Source organism: Suncus etruscus, chromosome 14 (assembly GCF_024139225.1).
Source record: "Suncus etruscus isolate mSunEtr1 chromosome 14, mSunEtr1.pri.cur, whole genome shotgun sequence".
Classification (NCBI taxonomy): Eukaryota; Metazoa; Chordata; class Mammalia; order Eulipotyphla; family Soricidae; genus Suncus; species Suncus etruscus.
In genome coordinates this window covers 61,106,730-61,124,493 of record NC_064861.1, presented here as the reverse complement: position 1 = coordinate 61,124,493, position 17,764 = coordinate 61,106,730, and the positions used below count along the sequence as shown (strand labels likewise).

The window sequence follows — 17,764 nt, the reverse complement described above, 5'->3', positions numbered from 1 at the left end:
TCCCTTCTGGGTGCTGAGACCCACTGCCTCCCAATGACAAGGCAAAGATTTGCGAATGAGGCAGAAGGTGTTCCTTGAACTAAGGGATCTTAAGCTCATTCTTGAGTGTGCAGAGGGAGGGAGCAATGCCAACAAGCCCCCCAGAGCTGAGAGGAGGCCTGGCCTAACCCCACCCCTATCCCAAGTATCTATATTTCCTTGGGAAAGGGAGGGATCAGGCCCATTTTGTCCTGTACTTGCTTTTTGGCAGAGAGGGCACAAGGCCTTAAGTTCTGTGGGACAGGTGAGGAGAAGAGCAGAGCATTCGTGATGCCCTGTGCAGCATGGTTAGAGTGCTAAGCGGGGGGTGGGAGGAATGGTTTTGGGCACGGGGCTCAGAAATGTCTGTAGAGGCTGAGAGGAAGCCCGCTCCTCTGCAGCTTCCCTCACAGAGCTTCATTTAACACACAAGATCCCTGCCACACTCTGGCCGGCGGGTGTGGGGCAGGAGTGAAAGGCTGCAAGGCTGGGCCAGGCCTCAATCGGAGTCAGAATCGGAGTCGTCCTCTACAAGAAAAGCGAGAAGAGAGGTGTTTTGGACCTGCACTCCAACAGTCCCAAGTCATCCTCCCTTTTAGCTGAACCAGTTGAAGTGGTTTCCTTATGTTGGTTGGGCTGGTTTGAGTGGCCCTTACTTAGCAAAGGGTTGCATCTGCCTTTCACAGGGTCTGGGGCCCACCTGGAGACAGCAAGTACCCATGGGCCTTCCCAGTCCAGAGTAGGACCTCTGAAAGCTCCTCTGCTCCAGCTGTCCAGGCATTTGACACTCATACCCATGGGCCTGCCCCAAGGAGTCCTCTGCAGCACTCCCACACATCCAGCAACACTCACCCCATCACCCCCCAACTGCTGCAGTCCTTCCTCAGAGCAACCAGTCTAATTACACTGCAGCCTGCTCTAGGTTCTGTCCCCACAGAGACCTGGATGTAGTTTGTGCCTCACGCTTACTCAGGGTCTATTTGATCTGGGTTATGCTCCCTCGGGGCAGAAGGTGTAGCCTCAGGAGGGGCTCAAGGTCAGGAGGTGACATCAGGACTGGGGCCAACAGAGGCCCAGGCTGGGTAGGCTTAAAGCTGAACCCAACATCCTGTTTGCTCAGATGTAGGGAGCAGCTGGGGGCCATCAGCCATCAGCAGCACTGAGCTGTTTCAAGACTATTTGGGGTGGCAGGTATTGGGGGGATGGCTGGAGATCATGGAGCAGCAGAGCTGGCCTGTACAGCAGGGCACCATATTTCTAACCAATCAGTCTCTGGCCCCTCTGCGCAGAGTCCATTGAGCAGAGTGTGGCACCCACGCAAGGCTAAATCATGGCTGTGGTGCTGTCAGAACAGCTGTTTGTCAGCTTTGTTTCTTTTGAGGAGGGAGTTTTGGGTCACACCTGGTGGTGCTCAGAGCCTATTCCCAGCTCCTGCTCAGGAAACCATGTTGCACTGGGGATCAAACCCCCATTCTCCCATACACAAGCCATGCACTCTGCCCATGAGCCTCCTCCACTTCTTTAGAATCAGGTGCACGGGTTCAGTAGCCATCCTGTGCTGAGAAGCAAGGGTATCACTGCATGTGCCTTGAAATAAAAGGCAAACCCAGCCTGAGCTTGTTGGTGCTCAATGAAAATGTCAGTTTAGGTTCCTGAAGCCACTCCCTCTCCTCTGACCCTCAACACCCTGGCCAAAGCCACTGCAAGGGAAGGAGTAGGGGGTATAAGCAGGGAGATAGAAAGGGTGGCAGTGCCCTGAGCTCACTGGAGCTGTGTTACCAGAGGGGTTCACCCTCAGCTGGGAAGGCTGTGGGCTGAGCCCGTATCCCCCAGGGCTTCAACTTTATAATTTAGAACAGGGCTGTGAAAGCATCTGGTACCTGGACTGACAAGAAGCTCCATCCTCATTCAGGGAGGACAAGGCCCTGGGCAGCCACCCGGGTAGGGCGATGGACCTGGTCAGGTAGAAACCCACAGGGAAGCACCCACCTTCTGCCTTGTTGGCTGTGGTCTCCTCCGCAGAGTCCTCCTGTTTGAGGAATTTGGCCACTTCATTAAAGATTAGGTAGAAATCGATGGCAAACACGATAGTGGCAAAGAAGCCGAAGACCTGTGAGAATCGGGCAGGGGTGCTGTGCTAAGTTTGAAGTTTGGGGGGGGCCCTTTAAGGTCACCCCAACCTCATCCTCCTTTCTGTGTGGGATGAGCTGCTCCACAAGCAGGTGCCATGCACTCCCATTACTGATAAACAGGAGTAAACCCCAAATAGGAGGACTTGGGAATCGCTGAGAGGGACCCATGTTTCAAGCTTTCAATCAGGGGCCCAGCAGGGACAGAGGATCCAGCCCCAGTCTAAGCGGGTGTCTCAGTGGGCATCTGGGGTATCAGGAGGGGTGTCGTTTCTCCCCAGACAGCTACTCACCCCAGCTGCTTTGGAAGCCCCATCTGAGTATTTGGCGACAGCTGTGATGGAGATGGCGAAGTAGATCAGGGCTGCGGTGACGCAGCGCAGGAAGTCCTGGGGAGAAGGGGTGGGTCACGCTGGGCTCTCAGAATGGGGGCTGACACTCAGTACCCACGTGGCTCCTGCCTGCACCCCTGCTACCTCTTCTGACCCTCTCTCCCTAGGTGCACTTCTCTGGTCTGGCTTGGTTCCTCACCTGCGCGGTGGGCACAGAGCACAAGCTGGGCTATAGTTATCAGGTTGGGCCTGTGCTTGCATTTGGCCGGATGGCAAGGGGTTGCCATCACCTGCTCCTTTGTCCCAAGGGAGTTCTGGCCCTGGGTTTCCCTTGGCCACATGCCTGCAAGTGGCAAATCCACTTAGGCTTCCCTATCCCTAAAATGAGCACAGAGACTGTCTCCCCACCCATACCCAAGCAATGAAGGATATGAGGGTGACAAGGGTTCAGGTGATGCCTTGGCTGTCCCTTTTCTCTCTTTTATGTGTTTGTGCATGTGTTTTGCTCAGGACTTGCTCCTGGCTCTGCACTCAGGAATCACTCCTGTCAGTGCTCGAGGGACCATAGAGGATGTCAGGGATGGAACCTGGGTATCTGCTGTACTGTTATTCTGATCCAGCTGTCCCTTTTCTCTGACACATTTGTGTAACAAGGTTCAAGAAGAGGTTCTGGGTCCTCACAGGTGATAAAAGCAGGTTGTGGAGTCCTGAGACTGGGTAAATCCTGGTTGTCCTCTGCTCTGGGAATCAGCTGACATTCCTGTGGCCCAAGGCCAGTTCCCTGGACTCAGTGGGGAGCACTGCCGCCACCTGGTGGCCACTGCTGAGAATGCCTCCTTGGTTTCCCTGCCTTCTCTAGAGCGAAGGAGTTGGGGATGCTGGTCTCTGCTCTGATCTTAGTTGCTAAGGCACCAATGAGACTTGGACTAGCTGAAGTCAGGCCTCTGGGCTTATCTTCAGCCAACTAAGAGACAGAGTCAAAGTGCACAGTTTCCTTTCCTCTGGGGACCAAAGCTCACCATCATGGGCCAGCAGAGGCCCTGCCATTTGTCATTCAGCTGCATAGCATCAGCGAAGAGGAAGCACAGGGCCAGCAGGAACTCCAGCAGGGGTGCTGTGAGGAAGGTGGAAGCCGAGGAGGCCACATAGCAGACAAAGGTGATGAAGGAGAGACCCTGAGGAGAGGGAAAGAAATGAGCCGCACACAGCACTTTACTGGATATCCTTAGTCAGGATCTCAGCGAGGGCACAGGCTTGGAGGTGGTGGTGGGTGCAGTGCCCCTCAGTCCTGCAGGACCCTAACCCTGCCACAGAGCCGAACCCTGCTACTTGACACTCAGGAAGCACAACTCAAAGAAGTCTTAGGGCTACTCATATGCCCACCACCCCAACATACAAATACATCTCAACAGCTCAAAGAAAGAACCCACCTAACGCTGATGGGTCTGGCAGGTGCCAGGAAACCCACTAAAGAGTTGCAGTGAAAAACGATTACAGACACTCAGAGGCTTTTCATGGAGGACTATGGTACCTGGAAACAGGGCGCACATCCTGCATTTTGGTGACACAGTATTCATGGATGATATAGGGCTGGAGAGATGGTTCCAAGGACTTCATTCCTTGCTTTGTATGCAAGAGCCCTGGGTTTGACACTGATCTTCCTCAGTTCCCCCTACCCCACAGCATAGTTGGGTATGGCCCCAAATGCAAGCCAAACAAGAAATGTGCTAATGTTGACTACTTGGCACAAATCAAAAAGAAAGGATGGACAGATAAAACTATGAGATTATCTATACAAGTTTTCTTATTTGCCTTCAAGATGGACCAACAAGATGTGCTGAGGTTGGGCCCGGAGAGATAGCACAGCGGCGTTTGCCTTGCAAGCAGCCGATCCAGGACCAAAGGTGGTTGGTTCGAATCCCGGTGTCCCATATGGTCCCCCGTGCCTGCCAGGAGCTATTTCTGAGCAGACAGCCAGGAGTGAGCCCTGAGCACCGCCGGGTGTGACCCAAAAACCAAAAAAAAAAAAAAAGATGTGCTGAGGTTGGCACCTTATTTAGAGCGCACAGGGAAATGGATGGAAGGATGGACAAGAGAGATGCTAAAACAGTTGCAACCAACCGTGTTCCCCACGTCCATCTATGGAAGAGGTGCATGTCCGGGGTGAATATACTCTTTCACTTTCACAAATAGAAAAACCCTCCAGAAGGGGATGTTGATAGGGACTTCACAGGCCGTGTGACACATTCACCCTGTCCAGACTCAGGCATCCTGAGTACCCAAAAGAACATTCCTCACAGCACAGTCCACATGCTGTGTAGAAGCAGCAGCTGGAGGGTGCTGAGCAACTTGCACTCCCATTCCATCCCTCCCTCCCTGTGTGTGCCCCAGGGCAGGCTAAGATGATGGGGCTGGTCAAGGGCCAGATTGACACAAAGGGTCTGGCCAACTCCAAGGCGGAAGACAGTCCGAAGCTAGCAGAAGGCCAGCTCATAACCCTCCGTAGTGCCGGGAGCTGGCCTGCATATAGCTGTACTTCTTGGCAGGGCTGCAAGTGTGGCTGTGATTGAGCCCAGGAGATTGAGGAAGCTGTGGCTACAGATCTGAATGAACCCCCAGAGCACCCACATCTGTCCCGAGCACCCCCGGGGGGGCCTTCCAGAAAACCAAGGCTGGGGGAATCCTTGCATCTTGCCTTAGATTCTGCCTCCTACGCCCCAGAAGGTCATGTTTCTCCTCTTTCTGTCCCTCTACCCCCCAAAACACCCCTGCATCCCTTGTCTATATTTCCCTATTCCTACTGGCCACTTCTCATACTTCTTGTCGAAGCCTGGGGGGCAGATGGAGGGTGTCCAGTGAGGGGGGACAAGAGTGGCTACCCATCCCCCTTACTCACTTCTCATCCTTAGCCATGGGTGGGTCCCGTCCAACACTGGGATTCCAGCCTTTTCCCCACAGCTGCTCCCAACAGCCTCCAGAGTGGGCTGGGGTGCCAACCCAGGGGTGAGGGGCCCAGCTGGCTGTGCTGAATTCAGGGGTGCTGGGTGGCTTTTGGGACTGGTCTGGGCGAGGTCAGGGCCCTCCTGGCTCCTCTGTGCATGTCCCCATCTGCTTTAGTCTGACCCAGCCCTGCCACTTCTCAGCACCCCTGGACGGTCGCGGGAGCCTCAGTTTTCTAGTCTGCAAGCTGGGACACAGTGCAAGCGCCTCCCCACCCCCGGTGGATCCAAAGACAAAGGGCCGGATGGGGCGGCCTGAATGCAGCGGGTGAAGTCAACCCCTGCAGCCTCACCCAGCCCCGGGGGTCCCCAGGCCCGGCGGAAGGCGCCCCGGAAGGCGGGTGGATCCCTCTCCGGGCTCGGGGGCCCCCCAAGCGGGCGAGGGTCCGAGGACGCCCCTGGAGCCCGACCCGGCCTCGACGGCCGCCGCGCCCGCCGCACTCACCGACTCGGCCAGCAGGAGGCGCCCTTTGGGCGAGCACAGGAAGGAGCGCGCGGGCAGCAGCGCCCGCAGCCCCGGGACGCCCGCGCCGGAGCGGCCGGCGGGCTCGGCCTCCGGCTCGGGGGGCCACATGGTAGGGACGCCCCGCTCGGGCTCCGACTCGGGCTGCTCCCTCCTCTCCGGCCCGAGGGAAGCGGAAACGCGGCTGTGCGGAAGGAGGAAAGGCCGGGGGAGCCGCGGGGCGCCGGCCCCTCCCCGCCTCGCTTCCCGCCCCGCTTCCCGCCCCCGACCGGCCCCCACCCGCAGCCGCACACCCCCGAGTTGCTGCTCACACGCACGCACAAGGCCCCTCTTGCACAGCCGCCGCCCTCGCTCTCGCGCTCTCTCGCTCTTTCCTTCTTCTTCTTTCTTCTTCTTCTTCTTCTTCTTCTTCTTCTTCTTCTTCTTCTTCTTCTTCTTCTTCTTCTTCTTCTTCTTCTTCTTCTTCTTCTTCTTCTTCTTCTTCTTCTTCTTCTTCTTCTTCTTCTTCTTCTTCTTCTTCTTCTTCTTCTTCTTCTTTTCTTCTTCTTCTTTCTTCTTCTTCTTCCTTCTTCTTCTTCTTCTTCTTCTTCTTCTTCCTTCTTCTTCTTTTCTTCTTCTTCTTTCTTCTTCTTCTTTCTTCTTCTTCTTCTTCTTCTTCTTCTTTCTTCTTCTTCTTCTTTCTTCTTCTTTCTTCTTCTTCTTCTTTCTTCTTCTTCTTCTTTCTTCTTCTTCTTCTTTTCTTCTTCTTCTTCCTTCTTTCTTCTTCTTCCTTCTTTCTTCTTCTTCCTTCTTCTTCTTTTCTTCTTCTTCCTTCTTTCTTCTTTCTTCTTCTTTCTTCTTCTTATTTCTTCTTTCTTCTTTCTTCTTCTTCTTTCTTCTTCTTCTCCTTCTCCTCCTCCTACTCCTCATCTTCTTCTCCTCCTCCTCCTCCTCTTCTTCTTCTCCTTCTCCTCTCCTCCTCCTCCTCCTCTTCTTCTTCTCCTCCTTCTCCTCCTCCTCTTCCTCCTCTTCCTCCTCCTCCTCCTCCTCCTCCTCCTCCTTCTTCTTCTTCTTCTTCTTCTCCTCCTCCTTCTCCTCCTCCTCTTCCTCCTCCTCCTCCTCCTTCTTCTCCTCCTCCTCTCCTCCTCCTCCTCTTCTTCTTCTCCTCTTCCTCTTCTTCCTCCTTCTTCTTCCTCCTCCTCCTTCTCCTTCTACTTCTCCTCCTCCTTCTTCTCCTCCTTCTCCTCCTTCTCCTCCTCCTCTTCTTCTCCTCCTCCTCCTCCTCTTCTTCTTCTCCTCCTTCTCCTCCTCCTCCTCCTCTTCTTCTTCTCTTCCTCCTCCTCTTCTTCTCCTCCTCCTCCTCCTCTTCTCCTTCTCCTCCTTCTTCTTCTCCTCCTCCTCCTCCTTCTCTTTCTTCTTCTTCCTTCTTTTTCCTTCTCCTCCTCCTTCTTCCTTTTTCCTCTTCCTCCTCTTCCTTCTTCTTTTCTTCTTCCACCTCCTCCTCCTCCTTCTTCCACCTCCTCCTTCTCTTTTCTCCTTACCTTTTTCTCCTCCTCTCTTTTCTGCTCACAGGAATCTGTTTCCTTTCTTTCTCCCCTTTCCTCTCTCCCTTCCCTTCCTTTCCTTTCCTCTCTTCTCCGCTTTTTTCTTTCTTCTCTCTCTCCTCTCTCCCCCCCAACTCCCCACCCCAATCTCTAGTCCTGGTTCTGGATTACACCCCCCCCCAGACCCCGTGGATATCTCTCTCTCTCTCTCTCTCTCTCTCTCTCTCTCTCTCTCTCTCTCTCTCTCTTCAGGAAGGGTCACAGGAGAACTCACACCCTAGCCCCCAATCTGAGTAGGAGTCATACATACACTACCCCTCATCACCCACAAACCCTCAGGGTCACCCTCCTTCCTCACCCACACACTGTCCTCACTTTGGTTCTTGTGGTTCCATAGGGCGCTTCTCTCTTCCACCCTCCCACGCACAGCACAGCCAGTAACTCGTGTCCTCCTCCCTCCCCCTCCCCACAGTCCTTCGCCCTCACTGGGGCCCTCACTCTTCCCTTTTAAAGTTCCTTTTGTTTTGCATCTTGGTCTACCATCACCGCTGCCAGACCACATCTACAGCTAGCTACATCCCAGGCCTGTTTGAGGGGCTCTTTTGGGGGACGGTGCATCGCACCAGCAGTGCTCCAGGCCACTGCTGGGTCACACTGCTGTAAGGAGGATGGAATCCGGCTCCCACTTGCAGGCCTTCCTGCTTCCTCTCTTGGCAGCCAGAGAGCTTTTTAAATCTCCAATCCCAGTTGCCTCTCTACTCTCATCACTGTCATTCCAGCCCAGCCCTGGGCAGCTTCCTTATTTGCTCAGGACTAGGTTATTGAGACAAAAATCTTAACCCGTTGCTACCTCTCCTTCCTCCTCCCACCCACACTGGAGTTTTCTTTGTTTTTGTTTTTGTTTTTCCAGATGGTGGGGCAGGAGCGCATAGTAGATGCTCAGGGTTTACTCCTTGCTCTAAGCTCAGAGATTTACTCATGGTGGAGCTTGAGGACATATGGGATGCAGAGGGGATGGCACTTTGATCTGCCACGTTCAAACGCTACCTTTTATACTATCTCTCTAGGATGTTTTTAGTTTCTTAAACCAATGCTTGCTTCTGCCACAGGGCCTTTATTTTATTTATTTTTTGGTTTTTGGATCACACCCAGCAGCTCTCAGGGGTTACTCCAGGCTCTACGCTCAGAAATCGCTCCTGGCAGGCTCGGGGGACCATATGGATTGCCGGGATTCAAACCACCGTTTTTGCATTCAAGGCAAACACACTACCTCTATGCTATCTCTCCCGCTCCCAAATCTAGTATTCTTTTTTTTTTTTTTTTTTTTTTTTTTTTTTTTGTGGTTTTTGGGTCACACCCGGCAGTGCTCAGGGGTTATTCCTGGCTGTCTGCTCAGAAATCGCTCCTGGCAGGCACGGGGAACCATATGGGACGCCGGGATTCGAACCAATGACCTCCTGCATGAAAGGCAAACACCTTACCTCCACACTATCTCTCCGGCCCCAAATCTAGTATTCTTAAAACATGAATAGGGAAGTCACAGAAGGATGAAACAATGTAAGTTGTATTCAGTCATCAGTAATTGCTCCTATTAATGGCTGGAAAAAAAATTTTTTTTTTTTTGGTTTCTGGGTCACAGCCGGTGGTTCTCGGGTTACTCTTGGCTCTATTTGCAGAAATCACTCCTGGCAGGCTCGGGGGACCATATGGGATGCCAGGATTCACACCACCATCCTTCTGCACGCAAGGCAAACACCCTACCTCCATGCTATTTCTCTGGCCCCTGCCACAGGGCCTTTGTGCTGCAGCCTGCTCTGCCTGGAAAAGTCTTTCTCCCCTTTGTTATCTAGTTGAGCCCATTTGATCCACACTTGTCACCATGCTGGGTCAAGTGGGCCCGACTTGACCGGAGGTGCCTAAGCTGCCACACCTTCCTCACAGGTGGCTTCCCTCAGTTCTCCAGCTAATTAAGAGTCCTTACTTGGCAGCTGTTGCTTCTAACCACAGCAGGAAGCCTGGGATACAGTGTAGACCAGGCTTTCCAGAGGAGCTGGGTGGGTAGATGAAGTTGTATTATACCTGGGGTACTCAGGGATTACTTCTGGTGGGGTTTAGAGGAGGTTCTGAGGACTTAAGCCCTGTTACTGTCTCTCCAGCCTAATGTCATTTATTCCAATTTCCTTGGAGGAGGCAGGTGAAGGCTTTAGCATAGGTGGACCTGGTTTTCATGCATGTTTTTTTTTTCTTTTTTTGGGTTTTTGGGCCACACCCAGCGGTGCTCAGGGGTTACTCCTGGCTGTCTGCTCAGAAATAGCTCCTGGCAGGCACGGGGGACCATATGGGACACCGGGATTCAAACCAACCACCTTTGGTCCTGGATCGGCTGCTTGCAAGGCAAATGCCACTGTGCTATCTCTCCAGGCCCGCATGTTTATTGAAAAAAATATAGTTCAAGGCCCAGAAAGATAGTGGGGAGGACACTTATCTTGCATATGATAAATCAAAAACATAAAATTATGGTTCAAGGGCCAGAGCACAGCAGGCAGGATGTTTACTTTGCATATGGCTGATCTGGGTACAATCCTCAGCATCCCATATGGTCCCCCAAACCTGCCAGGAGTAATTTTTGAGCACAGAGTCAGGAGTAACCTCTGAATGCTGCCAGGTGCGGTCTAAAAAACAAGCAAGCAAACAAACAAAAAAAAAAATCCATAAAATCATGGTTCAGAACTGTGTGAACTTGAGCACATGGGTGTGTGTGTGGGTGATGGGCAGAAATTCTGTACCATTATTTCTTTACATAGGTGCTGGTTTATTTTAAAAGATCAAAATTTGGGGCCAGAGTGATAGCACAGCAGGGCATTTGCCTTGTATGCTGTCAACCTGGGATGGACCTGGGTTCAATCCTCGGCATCCCATATAGTCCCCCAGCCTGCCAGGAGCGATTTTTGAGCACAGAGTCAAGAGTAACCCTTGAGTACAACCTGGTGTGGCCCCAAAACAAACAAAAAAACAAACAGAAAGATAAAATTTTTTTTTTTTTTGGATTTTTGGGCCACACCCGGCATTGCTCAGGGGTTACTCCTGGCTGTGTGCTCAGAAATAGCTCCTGGCAGGCACGGGGGACCATATGGGACACCGGGATTCGAACCAACCACCTTTGGTCTTGGATCGGCTGCTTGCAAGGCAAACACCGCTGTGCTATCTCTCCGGGCCCAAGATAAAAATTTTTACCAAATCTTCTTTTCCCTGTCTCTAGATGATGCTTGCTGGATTAGAATCAACTGTATACAGGCAAACACCTTAATCTCTGTACTTCTTTGGCCCTGATTAGTTTACTTTTCTATTTTAGATGCCAGAAATTAAACCCATGGATTCACACATGTAAGGGTTTACTGTTGAGTCACATTTGAACCTGTTCCCCCCCTCAAAAAATATTGAAAGTTGCCTATTTGTGTTTTGGTTTTATGTCACAGACTAATGATACTCAGGGTTTACTCCTGGCTCTGCACTCAGTACTGGTGATGCTGTGAGGACATTCAGTGCTGTTTAGTGCAAAATTGGATTTTCCTGCGCTAGTGAGTTTTTCAGAATTGTATGAAATATTTCCATGCAAAACTCAGATGATTAAAAGTTAGAGTTTATTACAGCTTACGTAGATGGATCTGGGTTCCTTCCCAAGTATTCAGGCCTCTCCTTTACCCATGAACGTTGCTTGTCCTGTCCCTGATGCTGTCTGGAACCTGTCCCATGTGGTCTACTCACCTTCAGTGTGTAAAGATCAGGTCTTATCCCCATGGTCCTCTCTGTCTCGTGACACTTTGCTAGTCTGCAATTATGTCTCTGGGCCTTTTCTGAACTGTACCCTAGTGGTTCATCTTGTTCTGCTTTCCTTAAGTCTCCAGTCTGCTGCCACATGCTTGTGGGTGAGAACCCTGTGCTTCGTACCTGTCTCTGGGCGTCTCTTAAACTGTACCCCAGGGGCCAGAGAGATAGCACAGTGGTAGGGTGTTTGCCTTAGACGCTGATGGTGGTTCAAATCCCAATATCCCTGAGCCTGCCAGGAGCAATTTCTGAGCGTAGAGCCAGGAGTAACCCCTGAGCATTGCTGAGTGTGACCCAAAAAACAAACAAACAAAAAACCTGTACCCCAGCAGTTTTGAATAACATCTCTCCTTGTTATAGCAAGAACTGTAACTGGTGGCCCAACTGAGCAGAACCTGGTTCTGAGACAATAGCCCCAAATTCCTCCTGTGTCTACCATGCTTCTCCTTCATGCCAGCCTTACTCTGGTCGTGGGAGTCTTTTTTTTTTTTTTTTTTTTTTGGTTTTTGGGCCACACCCGGTAACGCTCAGGGGTTACTCTTGGCTATGTGCTCAGAAGTTGCTCCTGGCTTGGGGGACCATATGGGACATCGGGGGATTGAACTGCGGTCCGTTCAAGGCTAGTGCAGGCAAGGCAGGCACCTTACCTTTAGCGCCACCGCCTGGCCCCAATCGTGGGAGTCTTAAGCGCAAAGGAAAGATGATCTGGGACTGTTGCCAAGTGAGTGTTTGCAGGCCACAACTATGTTTCTTCCTGAGGATGACTTGACTGCTTTCCCCACACATGGGGAATATAAGCACAGTAGAGGGCCAGGCTCTGCTCTATCCCCATTGCCACAGGCTCCCCCAGTACCACTAAGTGTGAATGACCAGAGTGGCTTAGTGCCTTCTCCTCCCCTGGTATTACCAGGTTTGACCCCTAGAACACAGTGACAAAACAAACGAACAAACAAAACCAACCCCTCCTCCCCCCCCCAATCCCAGACCTGGGATATAGCCCAGATACGGAACACCTGTCCTTAGGGATGACCTGGATTCCATCTCCATCCAGCATCTACACACAAAACAAACCTCTGTGGGACTATCATAGCTGGTTTCTTCTAGTTTCTTCAGGAATTCCTTGTCAACACCTTGCTTCACCCATGATTTTGGTTCCCCAAGCCCTCTGTGTCCTGTAGACTACACACCAGGTCTCACTGCAGTCTTCCCCATGCACCAAAAGCTTTCAGAAGTCTTTGCTGAATAAATGACAACAAAATGTCTACATTGATTTTAGGTGTAGAAATTTATTTATAGAGGTTTCACCACCCCCAGGAAGTGATTAAATAATATTAATATTAATAATATTAATAAATGGAAAAAAGTTATGCTAGAAAGACCACCAGGGAGAAAGTAGTGTATGTTGTAAAATACACAGCCATTTCTAAGTTTCTATTACTTTTGTTTGCTTCCTTTTGTTTTTATTTTTGCATCACATCCAGTGGTGCTTAGGGCTTACTCCTGGTTCAGTGCTCACAGATAATTTCTGGAAGGGCTTGGGACACCATATATGGTACTGGGGATCAAACTCAAGAGGTGCCTTATGCAAGGTACTCCTATTCGTGTACTGTTACTTCACCCCCAAATACTGTTTGTCCGTTGTTTCTTATAACCTTTTTGGAGAAAATTGTGTTTTTTTTTTTATTATGTCTTTTGAGGGGTTTTAATTGAATACCTATATCAATGAAAGAAAAAATGCAGCTATGCCAATAAAAATCTAGAAAATACAAGGATCTCTATGTTCTTTTATTTTTCTTTGCTCCAAAACTTAAAATCTATGGGGCCGGAGAGATAGCACAGCCGTGTTTGCCTTGCAAGCGGCTGATCCAGGACCTAAGGTGGTTGGTTCGAATCCTGGCATCCCATATGGTCCCCCATGCCTGCCAGGAGCAATTTCTGAGCAGATAGTCAGGAGTAACCACTGAGCATAGCCGGGTATGGCCCAAAAGACTTAAAAAAACAAAACAACAAAACTTAAAATCTATTCTTTTTTTGGAAGGAATGGCTAACTTGTCAGTAGGTGCTGGCTGTCACCCTGGACTCATCAAAGTATCAGATCCAGGAATATTAGATATCTGTGTCTATGCATGAATAGTGTGTGTGCGCATGTGTGCATGTCCTAGGACTTCTTCACCTATGAGGCCTGAGCTTGTTCAGCCCCATCCCAAATATCCCCGAATATCAGTCATCTTTATTTAAATGACTTCTCCATTGACACTTTTACCAACTTTACTGTCAATCTTTACTTGGATTTCAAGATTTTGTACAAAGCAAAGAAGCCCTTTCTTTTTATTTTATTTTATTTTTATTTTTCGGCCACACCCGGTGACACTCAGAGGTTACTCCTGGCTATGCACTCAGAAATCGCTCCTGGCTTGGGGGGCCATATGGGATGCTGGGGTTCGAACCACAGTCCATCCTAGGTTAGCCGCGTTCAAGGCAAATGTCCTACCGCTTGTGCCACTGCTCCAGCCCCAGAAGCCTTTTCTCTTATAAAGAAAAATGGTCATATTTCTCAGATGGTTTCTAAGCTTGGACCAAGTGGGGCTCTAGGTCAAACGTAGGGCTTCCACATGCAAAACGTGCTCTGGCCCTTTAATTTGTCCATTGGACACATAATTGTTTTAAAATAGGCAGAAGTTTGAGAGTCATTCCCTTTGGAGAAATTTGTGCCGTGCCAGGGATAGACAGGAGCCTCGACTATGATTAAAACGGACTCTCAGGGGCCAGAGTGATAACATAGTGAGCAGGACATTTGCCTTGCATGCCTGGAATCCCATATGGTTCCCTGAGCACTACCAGGAATGACCCCTGAGCACTACTGAGTGTGATTCAAAAACAATCACAAAAATTCTAAACAAACAACAACAACAACAACAACAAATCTCTCAGTGGCCAGAATGATAGTAAAGCAAATAGGACACTTGCCTTCACTCAGCTGACTTGGACTCAATTCTAGGGTTGCTCTAAGATCCCCCAATGCCACCAGGAGTAATTACTGGTTATGGACCAAGAACAAAACCAAAACCAAAATAAAACTGACTCTTGGGAGACCAGAGAACTGCCTTAAGAGGCTGGAGGACATGCTTTTCATGCAGAAGACCATGTTGATCCCTGGCACCACATGATCTCCTGAACACTGGCAGGAGATTTCCTAAACTCAGAACCAGTTGTAGCCCTGAGTCTCACTAGGTTGACCCAACAAAAACAAAAACAACCACTACCACAAGAATCTGAGTCTCATCTTTCTCTTGCTTGCAGGACATTCTCAATCATTTGTTCCTTATTATTTTCCTCTTGGGAATATTGATCTTAGCTCTGCAAGTAGGAAGTCAACACACTATTTAGCATCTGTGGTGAGTTCTTAGGATGGACTATCCTTCTAAGATAATTTCTGAGCATATAAATAGCACATCCAACTCCTCTAGTTCAGGAATCCATGAGCATGCCCTGCAAAAGAACCAAAACTATGTACATGAAGATCCATATATGCAGTGGGTTAGGTTGACATATCTGTGATCTCCTTGTGCAGCAGAGTACTAGAACCTGGGCTGCTTCTTGACATTATGGGCTCTCTCCACTACCTGCTGCAGGCTACTCACATGGAAGTGTATTTTTAGTATGAATAGCACTCCCCAGTGGTGCTCACAGAGGGAAGAGCCAGAATGTCACTCCCAGCCATGTTCAACACATTAGCTCAGGCCTAAATGTGCAGTGCACTACCTTCACAGGTCTCAAGGGCCATCATAGCCACTGGGGTCCAACCCAGCAGTGGTTGGGGACCAGAAGTGCGAACGACTGAATTAACATCTCCCACTTGTTCTAGGTATATGGATCAACCATCTGAAGTGCCCTGCTTCAGTGGTTGTTTTTCTTTCCAATCCTCATTTCAGCACATGTACAATGAGGCAGTCCAATGATATCTTCCTTGAATATCAGCTGAGTCATTCTCCCTCAGCATCTGCTCTTCTGTTTCTGGGAAAGACAATGTTGCAGGCCACATCCTTGGCTCTGGATGCCATTTTTTTGGGGGGGGGGAAGGGAATGGGTTGAGACAAACCTGGTAGTGCTCCCAACTTAGTCCAGCTCTGCACTAAGGGTCATTTCTGGTGGGACTCGGGACCAAATGTATTGCTAGCAATCAAACTCAAGCTGGCTGCATGTGAGACAAGTGTCTTTTTCTGTTGTACTCGTTGTCCAGCTCTAGATACCTGTTAAGGTGAGGAACACCCCTCTTTTTTTCAACCTTGCTAAGGGTTTTCGAAAATTAGCCCGTAATTTGTGTGACTTAAGAAATGGTAAGATGATTTTCACTTTAAAGAAAGATGGTGAGGGCCGGGAAGGTGGCGCTAGAGATAAGGTGTCTGCCTTGTAAGCGCTACCAAGGAACGGACCGCGGTTCGATCCCCCGGCGTCCCATATGGTCCCCCCAAGCCAGGGGCGATTTCTGAGCACATAGCCAGGAGTAACCCCTGAGCATCAAACGGGTGTGGCCCAAAAACCAAAAAAAAAAAAAAAAAAAAAAAAAGAAAGATGGTGAATTGAGATGTGGTTCAGTGGAAGACCACATCCCTGACATATGAGAGGCACTGGATTACATCATGGACTCTGCAAATATATGCAAAAAGAATGATTACTTAAGTAAAATTCTAAACTTGTATACAAGTCCCAAGTAGACTTAATTGAATGAGTTGGCAAATAACGAACACAATAGATTTTTAACAATATTCTCAGGACTCTGTTTATGTTTGAATGTTTGATGTCTCAGAAGCCTCTTAATTTGATTATTATCCAATCGTGTTAGAGGACAGCACTGGTACTGTGCTCAGGATCATTCCCAATAGCATTCAGGGAACCTGCAGTTCTGGGTATCAAACCTCATGTAAAGCATGCAACCAGCCCATCTATCTAGAAACCTTGATTTTTACTTTTTTGTTTTGTTTTTAGACCACACCCAAGAGGGCTTACCCCTGGCTCTGCACTAAGAAATTACTCCTGGCAGACTCCGGGGACCATATGGGAATGCCGTGGATCAAACCTGGGTCAACTGAGTGCAAGTTAAGCACACTACTCACTGTGATATCTCTCTGGCCCCTTGTTGATTTTAAATATTGTCTAGGACCCGGATAATAGCACAGTGATAGGGCATTTGCCTTGCACATGGCTGATCTGGGTTTGATCCCCAGCATTCCATATGGTCTTCTGAGCCTGTCAGAAATGATTTCTGAGCATAGAGTCAGGAGTAACCCGAGTGGCTGCTGATTTGGCTTAAAACAACAACAACAATAACAACAACAAAAAACAAACACTAAAACCCCAACCAATCAAACAGAAAACTTTGTCTAAATCATTTTAAGATCTGAATATATACAGAAGCAGTTTATAGTAATATTTTTGTCATTTTGGGACCAGACTTTCTTTGCTTACATTATTCTTTACTGAAAATGTCATTTTAGGGCCTGGAGAGATAGCACAGCGGTGTTTGCCTTGCAAGCAGCCAATCCAGGACCAAAGGTGGTTGGTTCAAATCCTGGTGTCCCGTGCCTGCCAGGAGCTATTTCTGAGCAGATAGCCAGGAGTAACCCCTGAGCATCGCCGGGTGTGGCCAAAAAACCAAAAAAAGAAAATGTCATTTTAGTACTATAGTGTAGTCCTATGGAAACCAGATTCTTCATCTATCTAGAGTTTGCCCTTTATTGGAAGTTATAGACACTTGTGAGTTTAGTGACTTTTTAAAATCTATTTTATTTGGGTCATACCTGGCACCCTCAGGAGTTACTTCTGGCTCTTTGCTCAGAAGTTGCTCCTGGCAGGCTCGAGGGACCATATGCCAGGATTCAAACTGGAGTTCGTCCTGTGTTGGCCACGTGCAAGGCAAACGTCTTACCACTGTGCTATCGCTTTGGCCCCTTAACACCTATTTTTTTGAAAGACTGTATTATTTCTCTTATTTGGTTCATAACATATCTTGTATTAGCTTCACATTCAGGTAGTAATTAGCATAAATGCTCATAATTTTCTGGAAAGAGGAACAAAAATACTCTTTCTCAGTCTTTCTAGATTCTGTAGGGTTGAGGCTACTCCTGTAGCCTACCACATGTCCAGGCTATTTATTTGTAACTTAGCCTTCATCTGCTGACTGTGCAGTGCCTAAAGACCAGTCAGAAGTTATAGTTGAGGTTCTTCTCAGGCCTTCTCTGAACAAGGTTCCAGCCCTGGGTCTGGCCTGGTGGGATCCTAGATTCCCTGGGAATGTAGGTATTTTTCAAAGCTCTTGGGCTTCTATTCTCCTGAAACTGTTGTTTTTTTCCCCTAGAATTTTTCTGTGCCTTGTCAGACTCACAGGTGTTCATCACCCAGGCATTGATATTTATGGTCATTTGGAGCATGAAGGAGATTGTTGCTGCAGGAAGATTTCTGGGCTTGGTGCTTGTAC

The 17,764-nt window shown here is 49.3% G+C and overlaps 1 protein-coding gene across 1 annotated transcript; it reads right to left on the bottom strand.

Annotated features, from left to right (window-relative positions):
- Positions 1-246: 246 nt before the first annotated feature.
- CMTM3 (CKLF like MARVEL transmembrane domain containing 3) lies at positions 247-6,052 on the bottom strand. Its single transcript, XM_049786469.1, has 5 exons — positions 5,924-6,052; positions 3,499-3,654; positions 2,441-2,536; positions 2,008-2,128; positions 247-546 (listed from the first exon to the last, which is right to left on the bottom strand). Exons 1-5 carry the CDS (start codon positions 6,050-6,052, stop codon positions 518-520), a joined length of 531 nt encoding a protein of 176 aa, XP_049642426.1. The 3' UTR covers positions 247-517.
- Between the last annotated feature and the right edge of the window lie 11,712 nt (positions 6,053-17,764).